This window comes from Onychomys torridus, chromosome 22 (genome assembly GCF_903995425.1).
Source record: "Onychomys torridus chromosome 22, mOncTor1.1, whole genome shotgun sequence".
NCBI lineage: Eukaryota > Metazoa > Chordata > Mammalia > Rodentia > Cricetidae > Onychomys > Onychomys torridus.
This window is the reverse complement of record NC_050464.1, coordinates 22,325,265-22,345,195: the sequence shown is the minus strand read 5'-3', so window position 1 is coordinate 22,345,195 and position 19,931 is coordinate 22,325,265. Positions and strand designations below refer to the sequence as shown.

At 46.3% G+C, this 19,931-nt stretch overlaps 1 protein-coding gene across 1 annotated transcript in view; it reads right to left on the bottom strand.

Moving 5' to 3' along the window:
• Positions 1-19,931, bottom strand: part of Galnt17 (polypeptide N-acetylgalactosaminyltransferase 17) — a 441,501-nt gene that overhangs the window by 19,066 nt on the left and 402,504 nt on the right. The window contains exons 7-8 of the mRNA XM_036171972.1: positions 9,196-9,381; positions 1,910-2,047 (exon numbers count right to left, since the gene is read on the bottom strand). Coding sequence (XP_036027865.1) covers positions 1,910-2,047; positions 9,196-9,381 — 324 coding nt within the window. The remainder of the gene's footprint in view (positions 1-1,909; positions 2,048-9,195; positions 9,382-19,931) is intronic.

The window sequence follows — 19,931 nt, the reverse complement described above, 5'->3', positions numbered from 1 at the left end:
GGAGAGTCTGAACACCCTGACTTCATCCTCTTCAATACCATGGACCTGCCCTCTGAAACTATCAGCAAGCCCCCAATGACATGATTCCTTTTCTTCTTTCTCTCTGTCTTTTCATTTTTGTTTTTCAAGACAGGGTTTCCTGTGTAGCCCTGGCAGTCCTGGAACTTGATTTGTAGCCCAGGCTGGCCTCACACTCAGAAGTCTACCTGCCTCTGCCTTCTGAGTGCTGGGATTAAAGGTGTGTGCCACCACTGCCGGGCAAATGCTTTCTTTTATAAGTTGCCTTGTTCATAGTGTCTCTTCACAGCAACAGGAAAAAAATAAGACATCTGGTCAATTTTTCTTTGGGGGATTATTTTTGTTATTTAAATCAATTATTTTATTTAAATTGAATTGTAGGGCTCACTACACACTACATAAATTACTGTTCATTTGTAAGATTTGTGATGTATGAATTTCCAGTTTGGCAGAACCTTTCCAGATTTGGAGTGTGGGTTCTATTTCTTTACGAGCTCAGATCAATGATCTGTTTTCTCTGCTGTTCCTCCTACAGGTTTCATTCTTAGAGTTATCGCCACGGTTATATGACGGGTTACATTTCTTTCTTTTGGGAGGTTATGAGGCAGGATCTCCTGTAGCCCAGGCTAGCCTTGATCTCACTAGGCAGCTGAGGAAAACCTCAAAGCGATTACAGACATGCACTACAAAACCAGATTTATGGAGTGCAGGGAATGGAACCCGGGGCTCCACACAGGCTAGGTGAGTGCTGTACTGCCTGAGCCACCTCCCTAGCCGGGTTTCTTTTACACAGAGCTGAGCAGTTGACACAATTAAGACATGTCCCCGCCCATTTTCTGTTACCTCCTTCACACTGATCCTCCTTCATCCTTCTAATTTGAAGAAGAGTGGAGAAGGCAGTTGGTATGCATTAACAATGGCTGCCAGGTGTTGCCTACTGATCTACCGACCCTGCCCACCAGGGCTCGCTGTTCTGCCCAGCACCTCCCTGGAGCAGGCACTTGGGGTTCTCTCATGTTCATACACTAAGAAATGGAACCTAGGAGGGGCCACACAGACGGCAACAACCTACTAGAATGGGAGTCTAGCAGATGAGCGCAGATGACATTTCTGTTGTTGTTTTTGTTTTGTTTATTATGGAACAGTCTTGTGTGGCTCGTGCTAGCCTGAAAACTCACCATGTAGCTGAGCCCTGCCTTGAACTCCTGATTCTCCTGCCTCTGCCTCCTAAATGCTGGGATTAAAGGCATGCACTCACATGCCCAACTGTTTTAAAATGTTAGATTACCTCAATACAGAAAAGCTGAGAATTCCACCCCTCCTTTTTCCCCCCTTTAAATCACAACAATTGCCCACAACAATGACCAACAGAGGCTCTAGCCTCCTCCCACGCCTTCCCCTCTCTTTTGAGGTAGGGTCATGTTATATAAACTGGCCTGGAACTCAGTATGTAGCCCATGTTCATGGCCATCCTGCCTCAGCATCCCTAATTGCTGGGATTACAGGTAGGCATATCACTTCCCTGTCTCTCATGTGTGTGTGTGAGTGAGAGAGTGAGAGAGTGGGAGAGAGGGAGAGAGAGACAGACAGACAGACAGACTGTATGTCTGTCTGTCACTGGGATTTAACCCAGGGACCCAGGAGGAGCATGCTAAGCAAATGCTTTACCACTGAGCCATATCCTCTGCTTCCTGCCTGTTATGTCCAGCTTCCTGCTCAGTGTCTCTACTTACATGGCCCAGAGGCCCTCAATTTCAAAACCATCACCCCTTGGGCAGAGAAGACAGCCCCATTCCTGCCTCCAACCCCTTGCAAAGTGGAGAGCCTCCCAAATCACTGAGGGGAGGAAGGGAGGAAGGCTCTGCTGTCCCCTGAGTGTGGTCCACCTTACCTCTCCGTATGCAATAGTATTATTGTATCTTCTCATTTCCGGGTAGACATGGTCCAAGTACCACTGGAAATTCTTACACTTCAAACTTTTCCTTAATGCTTTTCTTTCTGAGACGTCACCTATATCGATCCCTGGATTCTGCAAACAGAGACAAAGGGCATTCATTAATGGCGGCATGGGACTCTGGCCAGAGGCTTGTGCAGAGGAGTTACTTTTAGAGAGGGCATCTAGGAGATCTGGAGCTTGTACTAGTTTGTTTTTTCTTTCTTGGGAAGTTCTTTTTTTTTTTTTTTTAGCTGAGGACCGAACCCAGGGCCTTGAGCTTGCTAGGCAAGTGCTCTAGCACTGAGCTAAATCCCCAACCCTCTTGGAAAGTTCTAGCTTCATTTCAGTTGCTGTGTAACAAAAGACCTTGACCAAAAGCCAACTTGGAGCAGGCAAGGGCTCATCTGGCTTACAGTTCCAGGCTACCATCCATTATTGTGGGAAAGTCAAGGCAGAGAGGGACTCAAGCAGCCAGTCACATCCACAGGGCAAAGAAAATGAATGTGCCCATGCTGCTGATGCCTGCTAGCTTTCTTCACTCTGGCACAGCTCAGGGTCCAGCCCCGGAAAGGGTGCTACCCATCCAGGGTGGGGCTTTCTACCTCCATTAACAAACAAGACATCTCCCCCACACACACATACCTGCAGGCAAACCTGATCTAGACAATCCCTCTTTAAGACCCTCTTCTCATTGTGGATTTCTGGGGACCTCTCCAGCACTCTGCCTCTTCCTGTTCTCATGTGGTCTTCATTTATCATGGTCTGTTATTCCTTGTTCTCCCTTTCTGTTCTTGATCCAGCTGGGATCTCCCGCTCCCCTAAGCTCTCTTTCCCTCGAACCTTGCCCTTCATTACTCCCACTGTCGTCCAGGTTGTTCATGTAGATCTCATCCATTTCTCTGTCATTGGGCAATCACTATGTCTTTCCTAGGGTCCCATTTTCTAGGTAGCTTCCCTGGAGTTGTGTAGCAGTCTAGTCATCTTTGTTTTACATCTAGTATCTTACTATGAGTGAGTACATACCATGTTCGTCCTTCTGAGTCTGGGTTACCTCACTCAGGATGATTTTTTCTAGATCCATCCATTTGCCTGCAAACCTCATGATGTCATTGTTTTTCTCTGCTGAGTAGTACTCCATTGTGTATATGTACCATGTAGACTGCTGGCAATGGTCGAGAGAAAGCCTGATCTGACCTACTCTGGTGATCAAATGGCCAAACACCCTAACGGTCATGCTGGAACTCTCATCCAATAACTGATGGAAGTGGATGCAGAGATCCTCGGCCAGGCCCCAGGTGGAGCTCCAGAAGTCCAATTGTCAAGAAAGAGGAGGGATTGTAAGAGCGTGAAGAGACCAAGACTGGAAAAGCACAGAGACAAATAGCCAAACGAATGGAAGCACATGAATTATGAACCAAAGGCTGTGGAGCCCTCAGCTGGATCAGGCCCTCTGGATAAGTGAAATAATTGAATAGCTTGAACTATTTGGGAGGCACCTAGGCAGTGGGACCTGGGCCTGTCCTTAGTGCATGAGCTGACTATTTGGAACCTTGGGCTTACACAGGGACACTTTGCTCAGCCTGGAAGGAGGGGACTGGACCTGCCTGTACTGAATCCACCAGGTTGAAGTGAATCCCCAGGGGAGTCTTGGCCCTGGAGGAGATGGGAATGGAGGGGAGGGACTAAGGGGAAGGTGGGAGGGGGGAGGACAGGGGGAACCCATGGCTGATGTGTAAAATTAAAACACAAATATAATAAATAAAAAAAGGAGAAAAAAAAGACCCTCTTCTCAGACTGTATCAGGGACATGTGTAGCTTAGGCTAGTCTGGCACTTGCTATATACTGAGGATGACCTTGGACTCCTGATCTGCCTGCTTCCACCTCTTAAGTGTTGAGATGACAAGTATGTACCACTGCACCTGGTTTATGTGATACAGAGCAAGGAACCCAGGGCTTTGTGTGTTCTAGGCACACACCCTCCTAACTGGGCTACATCCCCAGCCCAGAGCCCTGCAGTGTTCCTAAGGTTGGCACCAGCAGATTCGCTGCCTCACTTAAACCTAAACTAGAGATTATATACTCACCCTGTGGAGCACATGTAGGAAGATTTGACAGATGTCTCTAGACAGGTCTCCATCTTTATCACCACTGGGGTTAAGGACCCCGGGACACAAAGGATGTCAACAACCTACTCTCTGGGAGTCTCTTCTCTTTCACAGTCCCTCAGTAATTATCCAAGACAATCATCGCAGGAATTATTTGATGATGGCAGGAAAATAAATGTTTCTGGCCTCCTTCGTCTTTCACTTAGGCGTGACGTCCCTCTTTGTGGGCACTCTGTGAGGCTCATTATATGCAGGGGAGAAAATAATTTTCCGTGTGATGATGTTCTGATGAATAATTCACTCTGCTTTTATTGAAATGAACCTGTAATGGGTTGCTGGATGATGACAGGGGGAAATAAAGTATCTGAAATATGAGCCTCAGCCCCAGTCCCAAGACCACTGGGAGTCAAAGGACACAGGCCAGGCTGAGAAGGGAAGTCAGGTGGGATTTGGCAGCACTGAGAACAGCTAGTTACTCTGTCGAGACTACTTCAGCAGCCAGATAAGGATTTTAAGTGTGTGTGTGTGTGTGTATATTGTAGGTGTGTAGGGGTATGTTTGTGTGCATGAATGTGTTTGTATGTTTGGAGGGGGGTGCGCATGCTTATACATGGCATATGCAGGGTCAAGAGGAGAATATTGGTTGTCTTCCTCTACGTCCTCAACCTTATCTTTTTATTCTTGTTTTGAGACATGCTCTCTCAGAAGCTGAAGCCAATGGCCAAAATGCTCTAGGATCTGCCTGTCTCTTCCCTTCAAAGCTGGGGTTACAGGCATGAGTGGCTAGGGCTGGCTTTACATAGACGCCGGGGATTTGAACTCAGGTCCTCATTCTGTCACAGTAAGTGCTTTCTATCCATTGAGCAATCTCTCCAATATACAAGGATTTTAAAGAAAAATTCTTTAAATGCCATACTTATTCATCCTTCAAGACAAGCCTGAGATCAATACTTAACTCTGTTTGAATCTGAATATTCCTGCTGTGGTTAACTGAGGTGGTCAGTGACTGTTAGTATGACTATTTGTTTGAGTCACAACATCATACTATAGCCCAGGCTGGCCTTGATCTCACAACCCTCCCTGACTCAGCTCCCCTAGTGTTGGGAATATAGGTTTGTGCCAGTATACTTGGCTGAAAATGGCCCTTTTTTCTCCTTCCTTCCTTTCTTCCTTTCTTCCTTTCTTCCTTCCTTCCTTCATTCCCTCCCTCCCTCCCTCCCTCCCTCCCTCCCTCCCTCCCTCCCTCCCTTCCTTCCTTTCTTCCTCCCTCCCTCCTTCCCTCCTTCCCTCCCTCCCTTTCTCTCTCTCTCTCTCTCTCTCTCTCTCTCTCTCTCTCTCTCTCTCTCTCCCCTCCTTCATTTTTTAAGACAGGATCTCAAGTAGTCCAGGCTGGTTTCAAACTGGCTCCGTGTCAAGGTCAATGAATGACTCTGAACTCCTGATCCTGGTGCCCGCACCTCTCTAATGCAGGGATTACACACTTGGCTGAAAATGGTCATTTGTTAAAAGCATGGCAGGATAGCACTCACAATTATGGACTAGTGATCTGGAACCAGCCAACCACCTGTGCTTCAGTGCTGTTTGATTTCACTTACCTATGATCAATCACGGTCCAAAAACTCTAAATGGAAAATTCCAGAAGCAAACAATTCATAGATTTGAAGTAAATTTCGAGGTATTTTGTTCTGATCACTCTATTTTACTATTAGACATTGCTGTTGGTCTCTTACTGTGCATGTTTATAAACAGAACTCGGTCACAGTCTGTATGTAGGGGGAAACAGCATCTACAGGGTGAGTGTGCTTTGTATAGTGCTTGGGCCGGGTGTGTGGCACAAGCCTGTCATCCCAGCCTGCGGGAAGCTGGGGGAAGAGGATCGTGATTTGTGGCCAGCCTGGGCTGTGGAGTGAGATCCTGTCAAAGCACAGAAGGAGACTGGGGTGGGGGGGGGGAGAAGGTAGATGTGGAAAGGAGGAGAAGGAAGTATGGGAAGGAGGAGAAAGGAAGGAAGACCAGACATGTTTCTAGTTCAGTTCAGATTCAGGATTTTGTTTTAGGCCATCCAGGGCTCCATAGTAAGACTGTCCTGATGTTCTCCCAAAAAGCAGATTTAAAAAATTTGCATAATTGTTACTGGCTGAACAACCTTCATCTGAAAACCACAAATCCCAAACTCTCCCTAATCTGTTCTTTTTGAACATGGTGTTCATGAGGTATTCACTGGGGTGCTCAGGACTGTGTATGACTTCTAGTCTTTTTAAAACTTCCTTTGAAGTCCTCATGGCCAAGCAGGGACTGTAATGGAAACTGCACTGGGCAAGAGTGACCAGGACTGAGTGGCAGCTAAAGTTGACAAGATCTAGAAAGGCACTTCTGGCCATGTCTATGAGGGAGTTTCTAGACTGGCTTCATTGAGGAAGGGAGACCCACCCTGAATGTGGGCAGCACCATCCCATGGGCTAGAGTCCTGGACTGAATAAAAAGGAGAAAGTGACCTGAGCACCAGCATCTTCTCTCTGTTTCCTAATTGTGGATGTCATGTGACCAGCTGCCTCACGCTCCTGCCGCCATGGCTTCCCCGCCATGATGGACTGTGTGCTCTCAAACTGTGAGCCACAATAAGCCATTCTTAACTGGGTGTGGTGACACAGTTTAACCTCAGCACTCGGGAGGCAGAGGCAAGTGGGTCTCTGTGAGTCTTAGGCCAGCCTGGTCTACAAAATGAGTTCCAAGACAGCCAGGGCTACACAGAGAAATCCTGTCTCTAAAAGAACAAAACAACAAAATCTTTCCATAAGCTACTTTTCTTGGGTGTTTTATTCTAGAACAGTTTATATTTATAGGAACAGTAACTAAGACAGATAAAACTGTCATTCTAGATCTTTCTCTTGAAAACATAAATAACCATAACACTATCTCAACCAGGGTTCTAAGTTCATTCCCTGGCCTGATAATTTGAGTACATATTCTGATATTCTTTTTTTTTTAAGATTTATTTATTTATTATGTATATAGCATGTATGACTACAGGCCAGAAGAGGGCAGCAGATCTCATTATGGATGGTTGTGAACCACCATGTGGTTGCTGGGAATTGAACTCAGGACCTCTGGGAGAGCAGCCAGTGCTCTTAACCTCTGAGCCATCTCTCCAGCCCCCTGATATTCTTTATTTAAGAAAATAAATATGTGTATCTACGTATGTCTGTGTGAGAATGTGTACATGAGTGCAATGCCCATGGTGGCCAGAAGAGGGCAACAGATCCCCTGGAGCTGGAGTTACAGGAGTTACCTGAAATGGGCGCTGGGAACTGGACTCTGGTCCTTGGCAAGAGCAGCCGCACTCTTCACCACGGAGCCATCTCTCCGACCCTGAGTTCACATTCTTGTTCCTGAGTTCTGTGTAAGACCTTAAGCAAGTCCCGCTAACCTCCCAAACTGCCAAGTTCCTTGCCTATAAAATGGGCAGCCCAGCACACTCCTAACAAGCTAGCATTTATGGACTATTTAACATGGCCCGAGCTCTAGTCTGTCCTTCATTTTTTTGTTGCTGAGGCCCCGTGGGGTGAGTGTGAACAGTGTTCTACAGATGAGGAAATCTAGGCAGAACTCCTTGTTGTCGTGAGATGAAATGAGCTGTTGTAGATAAGAATTTATCAAGTGTCTGGGACGGACCACATGCTCATGCAAAGATACTCAACTTGACAAGAATATGTGAGGGCTTGGGCTGGCATGATGGCTCAGTGGGGAAAGGGGCTTGCTGCCAAACTTGATGACCCATGGTCCAACCTCTGGACCTAGATGGTGGAAGGAGAGAACCAAGCTGCACAAGTTGTTCTCTGACCTCTGTATGATGCACACTGCCACATTATATCCCCTACGTAAACTAAAGAGATAAATGTGAATTAAAAATGTGAAGGCAGACTGCATCCCATGACCACACAGTGCTGAGGAAGAAGCAACTCTTAATTAAGGATGTATGTCAACAGCTGTCATGTGGCAGGCCTGGGTTCACAAGGGTCAGTTTAGCTACCTGGGAGGCTGAGGTAGGAAAGTCAAAAGTTCAAGATTAGTCTGGCATGTAGAGTGAATTCAAGGCCAGCCTGAGTAATTTAGTGGGATCCGGTCTCAAAAGGCAAAGGAAAACAATGGTTGGAAGTATGGCTCAGAGGTAGAGAATCTCTCTGTAATTCCCCAGTACCAGGGGCTGAGGTCATGGCTCAGTGGTAGAGCCCCTGCCTAGAATCCCCCAGTGAGGGGCTGGAGTGTGGCTCAGTGGTAGAGCACCTGCCTAGAATCCCCCAGTGAGGGGCTGGGGTGTGGCTCAGTGGTAGAGCACCTGCCTAGAATCCCCCAGTGGGGGGCTGGGGTGTGGCTCAGTGGTAGAGCACCTGCCTAGAATCCCCCAGTGGGGGGCTGGGGTGTGGCTGAGTGGTAGAGCATCTGCCTAGAATCCCTAGTGAGGGGCTGGGGTGTGGCTCAGTGGTAGAACACCTGCCTAGAATCCCCCAGTGAGGATACACATTCAACTGTATTTCTGTTGTTCTGTGGCAGCCTGCTGCTCAAACAGAGGAAGGAAGCCCTGCCATCACCCCCACTTTACTGTTCAATATCTCTAAGTACAGAGAAGCGTTCAGTGAAGATTTCATCAATAACGAGACAGAGGTAGGATTCAAGCCAAGTTGGGCACAGCTATGGGGTTCCTGCTGGGAGCCCGCAGTAACAAGAGATTTTCCTGGGACCCCCAAACAGAATGTATGAGGGAGATAAGGTTGGAAACAAGAGTTATAGCCATTAGTAAGGGCTTGTCACCAGCAGCTGGGGCTCCACAGGAGAGCACATAGTAAGAGCAGAAGATGTCTGTGTTGCCTAAACCGGGGCAGAGACCTTCTGGACACAGTGTATGCTCAGAATGGAGAGGCAACGCTGGTATAAGAAGATTTGGATTAACACAGCAACAAGACCTGTGGATCTAAGTGAATCGATGCTTTACTATTGTGTTTGCCCTGGTGCTAAGAGGATCTAACACTCAGGCGTCTGTGGGCCTTGGCAATGGAAGAACCACTGGCGTATTAAGGGGGTCTGTGGCCTGCCAGAGAGCCAAGCTTATTGTTGTAGGCTGATAGGGAAAGTCCTACCTCCAGAGGCAGATTCCAGGCTATGTACACGTGAGACTTATAGTCATCCATCCAGACCTCGGCTACCCGGAGCGCGTTCCTCTTGGTGTAGAAGCCAATGTTACTGTTATAGGGTTTCTTCTTCCGCTCGATGTGGGCCACCCTTGAGCATGGAAGGACCTCCATGCTGCCACCACAGAGCCACACCTGGAGGCACAGAGACTTGATCAGTATTGGATATCCCAGAGGCCACTGCTCTCCCCACAAGCCCCAAAGTAGTGACTGATCCTATTTAGCATAGCATAGGTCCTAGCTTCCTTTCTGTTGCTGGGATAAAACACTCTGACCAAAAGCAACTTAAGGGAGTAAAGGTTGCATCTGGCTTACACTTCCAGGTCATAGCCCATCACTGAGAGAAGTCAGAACGGGAACTCTAGCAAGAACTTGAAGTCAGGAGACATGGAAGAATTCTGCTTTACTGATATACTCAGAGAGTCAAGCTTAGATAGCTTGCTTATACAACCCAAGCCCACCTGCCTAGGGAATGGCGCCACCCACAGTGGGCAGGACCCTCCTACATTAACTAACCACCCCAGGCATACCCATAGGCCAGTCTCATCCAGGCCATCACTCAGCTGAAGCTTCTCCTTTCACATGACTCTAGCTGCATTGACTTGACAGTCAAAGCTAACTATGACATTTAATATGACTGTCAGCTTCAGTGGATATGGAATCACCTAGAACACAAACCTGTGGGCACATCTGTAAGGGAGTTTCTAGACTGGGATAACTGAGGAAGGAAGAGAGACCTTGGATTTAGGTGGTCCCATGGCATAGGCTGAGGCCCTGGGCTGAATGAAAAGAAGGAAGTGGTCAAGCACCAGCATTCACCTCTACTTCCTTAGGAAGCAACATGACTGGCTGCCTTGGATGCCTGACACCACACCTTCCCACCATGATGGACTGAGCCCCTGAACTGTGAGTCAAAATAAACCCTCCCTTTATGAAGCTGCTGCTCATCTGTTATTTGGTTACAGTAATGAAAAACTAGGGATTGGGGATTGAGCTCAGTGGTAGAGCGCTTGCCTAGCAAGTGCAAGGCCCTGGGTTCAATTCTCAGCTCCATTAAAAACAAAGGAACTAATACATCTCAATATGTCCAATATCAACTCGGGTTATTCACTATTGTATTATTATAGCTGAGGCCTTTGGGAGAACCTGGCTGTGGTTCCTCTGATACTATCTATCTCATTTCCCCTCCTTTATTTCCTTTGTGTATGTGTGTATGTGTGTGTGTGTGTGTGTGTGTGTGTGTGTGTGTGTGTGTGTGGCTTCTGTGGCACCTTCACATATTTGATATTCAGTCATATATATGAATACACAAATAAAAACAGTAAAAAAATATGTCTTCTAATAAATGAATAAATGTAAGGGCTGGGGTTGATTGTTGAGTTGGTAAAGTACTTGTTGTGCAAGAATGAATACCTGAGTTCAACCCCAGAAGACAGCCAAGCCTGGTAGCTTGTGCTTACAATCCTAGCTATGGGGAGGGGGAGGCAGAATGGTCCCATGTTCAGTGGCCAACCAGCCTAGCCTCCTTGGTGAGCTCCAGCCAGTAAGAGACTGTCTCAAAAAGCAGAGGTAGCCAACATCTGAGGAGTGACACCTGGGTTGTCCTCTGGCCTTCACACCCATAGGCACACACATGAACATAAACACAAGCACACACACATACAGAAAGTTTAAAAAGAATAGTAAGCTCAGTTAGGGAAAAGTGTGTATGTGTATGTGTGTGTGTGTGTGTGTGTGTGTGTGTGTGTGTGTGTGTGTGTGTGTGTGTTGGGGGAGGGTCCACTTCCTGGAATTAAGTAACACTCTGAGGGATATCAGGTGGTGATGTGTACCTCATCTCCTGGAGATGTTAGGAATGGAACCTGGACCCTAGCACTGAGCCACATGTCCAGCCTGTGTGACGTTCTTGGTATTTGTGAGACACACAGGATGTCATTGTCTTTAATCTTCTGAGACGTTGAGAAGAGTGGGGCTCACCCCATCTTCTTCTCCAGGATTCCCATTCACTCTCTAGCCCTAAAGATGGTCTCTCAGGCTGCTGATACACAGAGGGCTTTCTCCTCCTTCTCTTATGGGTGTGCATTTCTGCAATCTCGGGAATGTCTCTCCCAAATGTCGTCTGTGTCCCTGATTAGATCACTCTGAAGTCCATTGATACTCATTTCCATGGTTCAAAGCAGCAATGTGCTGGGCCTAGCTAGGGGCACAGTTCAGTCATTTTAGGTACTTGGGTGATGGAGGCAGAGGGATCACAGCCAGTTCGAGTACTCCTTGGGCAACTTAGCGAGACGGCCTCAAAATAATAAGTAAGAAGAGGGCTGGATGCACCGCAGCAGTAGAACACCCGCCTACACCTCTTGGTGTTGGGCTGGGGCTCCGTGGTAAAGCAGGTGCATATAGCATTCATGAAGTCCTGGGTTTTGTCTCCAGTACTGGACAACAACAACAAACTAATAACAACAGCAACAATGGAAAGCAACATTGATGGATCTCTCCACACAGAACTCACATACAAACAATCCCACTGGGTCATCTAAGTACAAGCAAATTTTAGCCTTTTGGTTTGTTTTTCTTCAAAATATGACTTAAAAAATAACTAGATATCTGGCTAAGAAAATAATTTAATTTGTTCATTCCTTTCTTCTTTGAGGCTTCTTGGAAACGCTTGCCCCAGAAGGGTACACTCACCATCCCCAATTCCTACCACGGGTACCTTTCCCCAGTGTTTGGTGCCAGGCTGGGGAGACGAGCTGTCTCTCCTTTTCCCAGTTTAAATGCATCTCCTTTTCCACAACTGGATGGATGCCTCATAGCTTCCCTCCTAAATTCTTTTTACAAAAATTCAATTCCAGTCTTCGGCTTTATTTATTACAGTTTCTCAGAAATAGGATTTACAAATGCAGATCTTGAGACATATCTCAACTTAAGTACCGCAGTGGCGGGAACCCCTAAACATCTAGATGCTACTGCCGGTTGGGTCGATGCAAGCCATTTCTCTTAGCGCAGGCTGAGGAATTAAAATGAACCCTGGTAAGTGACATGTGATTCCGAGGAGGAAAGAAAGGCATTATTGAAAGCAGCCCGATTCACTGAGCAGTGTCCAGGGATTGAGAGTGTTTCTTTTTCTTTTTTTATTGTTGTTGTTGCTTCTGTATTTAAAAGACAAACTATATTAGAGGAGAATCGTGCTGGCCTGAACTTATCATCAATTTAAAAATCATTATGGTTTTACCACGCAATGGGATAGCATGCTATTGTCATATGTGATCAGGCTCCCGTGTTAGAAAAAAACAAAAACAAAAACAAAACATCGCATATAATCTTTATACATGTTTAAGTCCTATTTGCTCTGTCCTCCCTCTCTCTTCAAATCTCTCCATTTTTCTTCCATTCCCTCCTTCTCTCCCACCTAAAATCTTGTTCCTGCTTCCAATCTGTTCCTTCCTGTGGGCTACGGTGGAGACTGGGTTCAACAGCCTCAAGGCTATTAACACGTGAAGGACTGGAGAGATGGCTCAGTGGGTGATGGCATCGGCACCCAGGAGTTCCAGTCCCTGGGGTCCACAGATGGAGGGAGAAACTGACTCCACAAGCTGCCCTCTGACCTCCACACCCACTTGTGGGGTGTGGATGTGTGCACACATGCAGAGGAAATAAAATACCATACAACTTTAAGATCAACACACGAAGGACCCAGTTGGCAGGGCCTAGAATCTCTTCCCCAACCTGTGCTACACAGAACCGAGTGGGCTTGAGAAAAGCCCACGGGAGAGGCAGGTTTCATGTAAACAGTCATGAACCTCCTGGACCAGCATGTTTAAGTGGGTACCCCTTTCCCACCCTGTTAGCCCACTCTCACCTTTGGGAGGACACTCACCTAAAAAATATATCTATTTCTTTTACGTGTGTGCCTATGTGCATATGTGTGCACTTACACATGTCCCACAGTGTATGTGGTGGCCACAGGACAACTGGTGGGTGTGGGTTTTCTCCTTCTACCACATGAGTTCTAGAGATTGAATTCAGGTCCTTACGCTTGTTAGCAAGCGTCCTTACAGTTAGACGCATCTCACTGGCCTGGGTCCCTTTTCTTAATAAGCCATCTCTATTTCTACTTCTTTTTCTTCTTCTTCTTCTTTTTTTTTTTTTTTTTCGAGACAGGGTTTCTCTGTGTAGCTTTGCACCTTTCCTGGAACTCACTTGGTAGCCCAGGCTGGCCTCGAACTCACAGAGATCTGCCTGGCTCTGCCTCCCGAGTGCTGGGATTAAAGGCATGCGCCACCACTGCCCGGCTCTATTTCTACTTTTCACCATGCATCTCTAGTATAATATTTTCATTCTGGATACAAAAACCTAAAAATATCATTATAGGATGTTCCTTGGGACTTGGATCCACACTGTGATGGTTAATAACTTTTAATTGCCGTTTTCACGGGATCCAGAATCATGTGAGTGATAAACCTCCTGACATGCCTGAGGCATCATTTAGTTCAGTTCAGTGGTTCTCAACATGTGAGTCGTGATCCCTTGGGGGTTGAACTACCCTCTCACCAGGGCTGCATATCGGATATCCTGTATATCAGATATTTACATTGTGATTCATAACAGTAGCACAATTACAAGTATAAAGTAGCAATGAAATAATTTTATGGTGGGGGGAGTCACTACAACATGAGGAACTGTATTGAAGGGTCTCAGCATTAGGGAGGTTGAGAACCACTGTTCTAGACTAAGGTTAGCCTCTGTGCCTGTCTGTGAGGGATTGTCCTCGTTGGCTCAACTGATGTGTGAAACCCCATCTGGACTGTGGGCAGAACCACTGCTTGGCGTAGGAATGGTGAAAAGTGAGCTGAACACACACACATTCATTGCTTTCTTCTTCCTGACCACGCCTGTCACGTGACTTGTGGCTTTGACTCCCCCACCGTGATGTATATATCTCTAATTATAAGACAAAAATACTTCCTTAGATTGCTTTTATCAGGATATTTCAGAGAAAAACCTTGAGTATTTTATTTATGTGTCTCTCTGTGCATGTCCACAGGCCAGAGGATGATATCAGATCTCCTGGCGCTAGAGTCGGTTGTGAGCCACCTAACATGGGTTCTGGGAACCAAACTCAGGTCCCTGCAAGAGACGTATCTGCTCTCAACCACTGAGCCATTTGCTCCAGCCCTTGTCCAGGTATTTTTAATCACAACACAAGAGTAACTAAGACATACATCCAAAACAGACCCTCTCTTTCCTTTCCCTACAGCAGCTCCAACTAGGCAGACATAAAGCATTCTATGGCTCTTTGAGTTCCCTGAACCAGATGCCTTTAACTTATAACAACTTGCCTTCAGTCATTGAAGCCATCACCATATACATGTCTGTGAGGATCTGTAACACAAATTACTAAACAGTCTTACTAATAAAAACCCAGGAGCCAGATAGTGGGGTGAAAACAGAGATCAGAGAGCAAGCCAGCCATGTCTTACCTCTAGGAAATCCTGTGCCCTGCCATCTTACTTCCCTCTCTCCACCCAATCACTTCCTCTTTCCGCCCAGTTCTGTCCATTTCTATCTGTCTGTATAGACCTCCAGACCTCTATGGTTAACTAGTGCTGTGATTAAAGGCATGTCGCACCATGACTGGCTCTGTTCTTAGTGTGGCCTTGAACTCGCAGAGATCCAGACAGATCTGTTTCCTGAGTGATAGGATTAAGGGTGTGTGCTACAACTGCCTGGCCTCTATGTTTAATATAGTAGCTGGCTTTTTCCTCTGATCTCTAGGCAAGCTTTATTTAAATAAAATATCACCACAAGGACCAGCATTCTGAGTAAAATGCTGCCAGGGATATGAAGATAATATAGACAAGATGTCCACTGGTAGAGTTTATAACCTTCACTGGCTCCTCAGTGCTGAACTCTAGAATAAATGTCAGAGAAGGGCTAAAAGCTGCCTTATCACCTTCATATGGAAGTTTCCAAAGGCAGGTGGGTGATGACATTGTATTCAGTTTCCTATCTATGTATGCACATTACTCATCCTTGTACCACCATTTAGTGTGCATTTTGCTGAGGATTAGAAAGCAGCTGTTGGAGTGTAATTATAGATAATCTATGCTTAGCCACAGGAGAAAAGTGAATTATATTTAATTCTGTCTTCAACACCAAAGGCCACAGCTTTAAGATTGTATGCCCTGAGTTGGAAGGAAGCTGGTATTTACATTTTTTTTAAAGATTGATCCCTTATTACTTTTAGGCATGCACGCGTGCACGTGCATGTGTGTGTGTGTGTGTGTGTGTGTGTGTGTGTGTGTGTGTGTGTACAGTGTCCACAGAGGCCAGTAGAGATTGTCAGGATTCCTGGGCCTGAAGTCATATTGGGCAATTGTGAGCTGCCTATTGTGGGATAATGCTTTTGTACACTGGTTTAATAAAGCACTAATTGGCCAGTAACCAGGCAGGAAGTATAGGTGGGATAAGCAGACAAGAATAATTCTGGGAAGAGGAAGGCTTAGTCAAGAGATGCCAGCCCGCCGTCCAGGGAGCAACATGTAATGGGGCACAGGCAAAGCCATGGAAAACATGGTGACATACAGATTAACAGAAATGGGCTGAGTTTAAGTGCAAGAGCTAGTCAGTGGTAGGCCTGAACTAATGACCAAGCAGTTCTAATTAAAATAAGCCTCTGTGTGTTTACTTGGGTCTGAGTGGCTGTAGACCAGGTGGGACACAAGGAAACTTCCAGCTACAGCTGCCCAACATAGAAGTTAGGAATGGAACTTGGGTCCTCTGTAAGATCATTATGTGATCTTAATTACTGAGCCATCTCTCCAGCCCCAGTTTCCACACTAATTTTAGAGCATGTGTGATGGTTAATCTTCATTGTCAACTCGGACAGTTGGGAGATCCACTTCTGGGTGTGTCTGTAAGGATGTTTCCAGAGAGCATTCACAGAGGAAGGGAGCTGTTCTGATTCTGGGTGACGTCTTCTCACCTAGGCTGGGGTCCCAGACTGAACACACAGGAGAGAGTGAGCTGAGCACCAGCCCTATCTGACTGTGCTTCCTCATTGTGAACACAACTCAGCCAGCTGCCTCATGCACCTGTTACCATGTCATGTCTTTGCCACAGTAGACTAGCTCCCATCAAACCAAGAGCCACCGTTAAAGCAAAGGCCAGCACAGGCTCCTATAGGCTTGTGACCTCAGTCACTGTGGGGCTAGTGGCTTTACCCCCACCTGCTGGTGAGTTCCACCAGTTGCTGTCATACTGTCTTCGGGACTCTTCTGTAGCCATTCTTCAACAGGCTGCTTCCCTCCTACACTGACACGATGGTAAATCTCAGTCCCTTTATTTAAGAGAAACTTAACTGTGGGTCCCATCTAGTCCCATTTCTGCTGCCGTGAGAAGATGCTCTGCCAAAAAGCAACACAGGGAGAAACGTTTTATTCCAGCTTAGTTCCCCAAGGTACAATCCATCATTTCACGGACGTCAAGGAGGAGCTTAAGCAGCTTGTCACATTACATCCACAGTCAAGAGGACAGAGAGAAATGAATGCACACACGCTCACTCCCTTGCTATCATAACTCATACATATGGTTCATGACCCTCCAATGTGTGCACATGGGGGTCAGAGAAGAAGTCCCTGGAAGTTGGCGCCACCCATAATGGGCTGCATCTTCCTATATTAACAAGTCAAATCTCCCACATAAGCCCACATTCCAACCTGATCTAGAAAAATCTCCCCAGGGGGATTCTAGACCATGTGAAGTGGATAGGACTCACCAGCACAGGCCTCACTGATGCTCTTCTGTCTATGAACCAGTCTAGCTACATATGACAGCCCTCCATGAGAAGGATCTGATGCCTTCTACTAGTGACAGGCAGTGTCTGCTTCCTGGACAGCATCCCATGTCCAGCCTCCCATTTAGCTTGACCATACGTAAGGCTGCTATTTTTCACTACCCACCCTCTGTGGCTTCTAAGTCAGTGTACCTTCTCCATCCCATTTCCCACTGCATGGTCAAACTAGGAAGGGAGAGGAGCCACCATGTGGAAGGAGTTGAGATCGTTTAATGATTACATGGGAGGTTCCCTGCCAACATCTACCATGAATTTGTTTTCTGTGTCTGTGTGGTGTATGTATGACTTGTGTGTGTGTGTGTGTGTGTGTGTGTGTGTGTGTGTGTGTGTGTGTAGGTGGGTGGGTGCACATGCACATGTGGAGACCAGAGGTCCAAACAGGTGTCTTTCTTGATCACTCTCCACTTTATTTATTTATTTATTTTTGAGATAGGGTTCCCACTGGACCCTCAACTCATTTATTTAGCTCTATTGGTTGGTCAATGAGTTCTAAAGATCTGTCTGCACCATTATCTCCCCCACCCATCATCCTATCTTTGGATATTTTTTGAATGTGTGCTGGGGACCCAAACTCAGATCCTCTTAATTACAAGGCAAGCACTTTACCCACTGAGCCATTTTCCCTGACCCCCATGAGTTTCAGTGCTGGGGAACCAAAGACAGGGCCTTCCTTATAAATGCTGGGCATTCACTCTCCCATTGAGCTACAGTCCCATGGATTTTTAATTTGTTGTTACTCTTTTTATTTAGGAGGAGGAATGTGCCCATGTGGAGGTCACAGGACAACTTATGGGAGTCGGTTCTCTCTAATATGTGGGTCTCAGGGATTGAACTCAGATCATCAGGCTTGGCAGCAAGCACCTTTACTGCCTCAGCCATTTTCTCCAGCCCAGATTTTCTTCCACATTAAACCGCAGAGATTTGGAATCCAGTATGTTCTGGGGACCTGAGTTTGCCCCAGGCACTCTGCAGTCCTTGCTTTGAACTGCAAGCTGTTGAATTTTGAGAAGCCCAGGCTTTTAAAGGATTTAGTATCTAGAAGCAAACAGCGTCCCTGAACTTGCAGTAATTTTATTTGCTTCCCTCCTGGAAAATAATCCATTCTCCATTGTCCATGCAAGAGGGATCCTGCCCTGGGATATTGCAAACTTCCCTGACCTCTCCCATCCCATTCAGTTCTTGGCACTGTTTGGGGACCAGTTTCACATCTGAGAAATCTGTTGGTACAGGCAGCCTGTGGCAAAGCTGATAAAGGGGACATGGCCTTCTAAATTTTTAAACAGTTCTTTCTGGTGTTTTTTTTGTTCTGGCTCTCCTAACACTGTGTCCTGTGTATCTCCTAGGACCTGGGGTCTGAAATGTCATCTCTTGCCTACTGACAGCTGCTGCTGCCAAGGGCTGGCAGCCTGGCTCCTGCAGTGTCTGAGAGGAGTATGGAGCAGGTGTGCCATCCATTCATAGACAGCTCCTTGACAATGAAAGCCAGCATGATCAAAACAGCAAACTTTGCTCCTAGGCTCAGAGCAAACCCAGGGAGGGTGCTGCCTTATCTTCTATGCAAGGCTTTTTTCTCCCTTGTGTAAAAATGCTGAGGATGCTTGCTTGGGCTGAGACAGTATTTTTTCTATTTAGTTTTTTTTTTAAATGACATTTATTTGTGTGTGTGTGTGTGTGTGTGTGTGTGTGTGTGTGTGTGTACCACAGTACTCATGTGGAGGTCAGAAGACAACTTTCAAGAGCTGGTCCTCTCCTTCCACTGTGTGGGCACCTGGGATCAAATTCAAGTCCTCAAGCTTGGTGGCCAATGCCTTTACCTGCTGAGCTATCAAGCCAGACCCTAAAATTTTGTTTTTGAGAGGTAGGGTCTCATTCTGTAACCCAGACTGGTCCTAAACTCACAGCAAGCCTCCTGCCCCAACCTCTGACTGATAAAATGACAGGAAGGCTTCACCATGCTCAGCTCTATCTACAACTCCTTAGATTTTTTTTCTAATGTTTTCACAAACATGTTTTTGTTGTTGTTGTTTTTACAAGAGATGGGGGCACACCAAAGAGGCACCTGACCTTCACCTGTGAAGTCTGCAGATAGTTTGATCTTTTTCTATCCTTTACAGAGAGATCATGATAAAGGATTGGCCTAATAATTTATACCGGGGGCTGGAGAGATGTTCGGCACTGGACAAGTCAAGAGCACACGCTGCTCTTGCAGGGGACATGAGTTCTATTGCCAGCACCCACATCAGGCAACTCACAAACTGTAGTTGGAGAGCTTCTCTCCAGGTTCCACCAAGCCCCCGCGGTCCCACAACCCACGTATAAAATAATCATACAGACACATATTATTTAAACTTCTTGGCCATTAGCTCAGGCCTACCATTGTCTAGCTCTTACTTTTATATTTAGCCCAGTTTTGTTAGTCTATACTTTGTCACATGGCTTGTGGCTTACCGGTGTCTTTACATGTTGCTTCTCATGGCAGCAGCTGGCTGCTTTCACCTCCCAGAATTCTCTTCTCTCTTGTCCCGCTTATACTTCCTGCCTGGCCACTGGCCAATCAGAATTTTATTTATTCAGAGCGATATCCACAGCAACAAACACTTTGCATTTGACACTCTCTACTGGCCTTGGCAGGCACTCTACGCATGTGTGCATCGACACACACACATAATTTAAAAGTTAACTAATTAATAATTCAAACACAAATGAATAACCAGGGGAATCCACATTTCCAACAACTCTACAAGGAAGCACGGGTCCTGGTTTATCTCTCTGGCAGCGATTCGACCCTTCCCACTCTGGCTTTGTTTTCACACTTACCCTAATTTTCTAA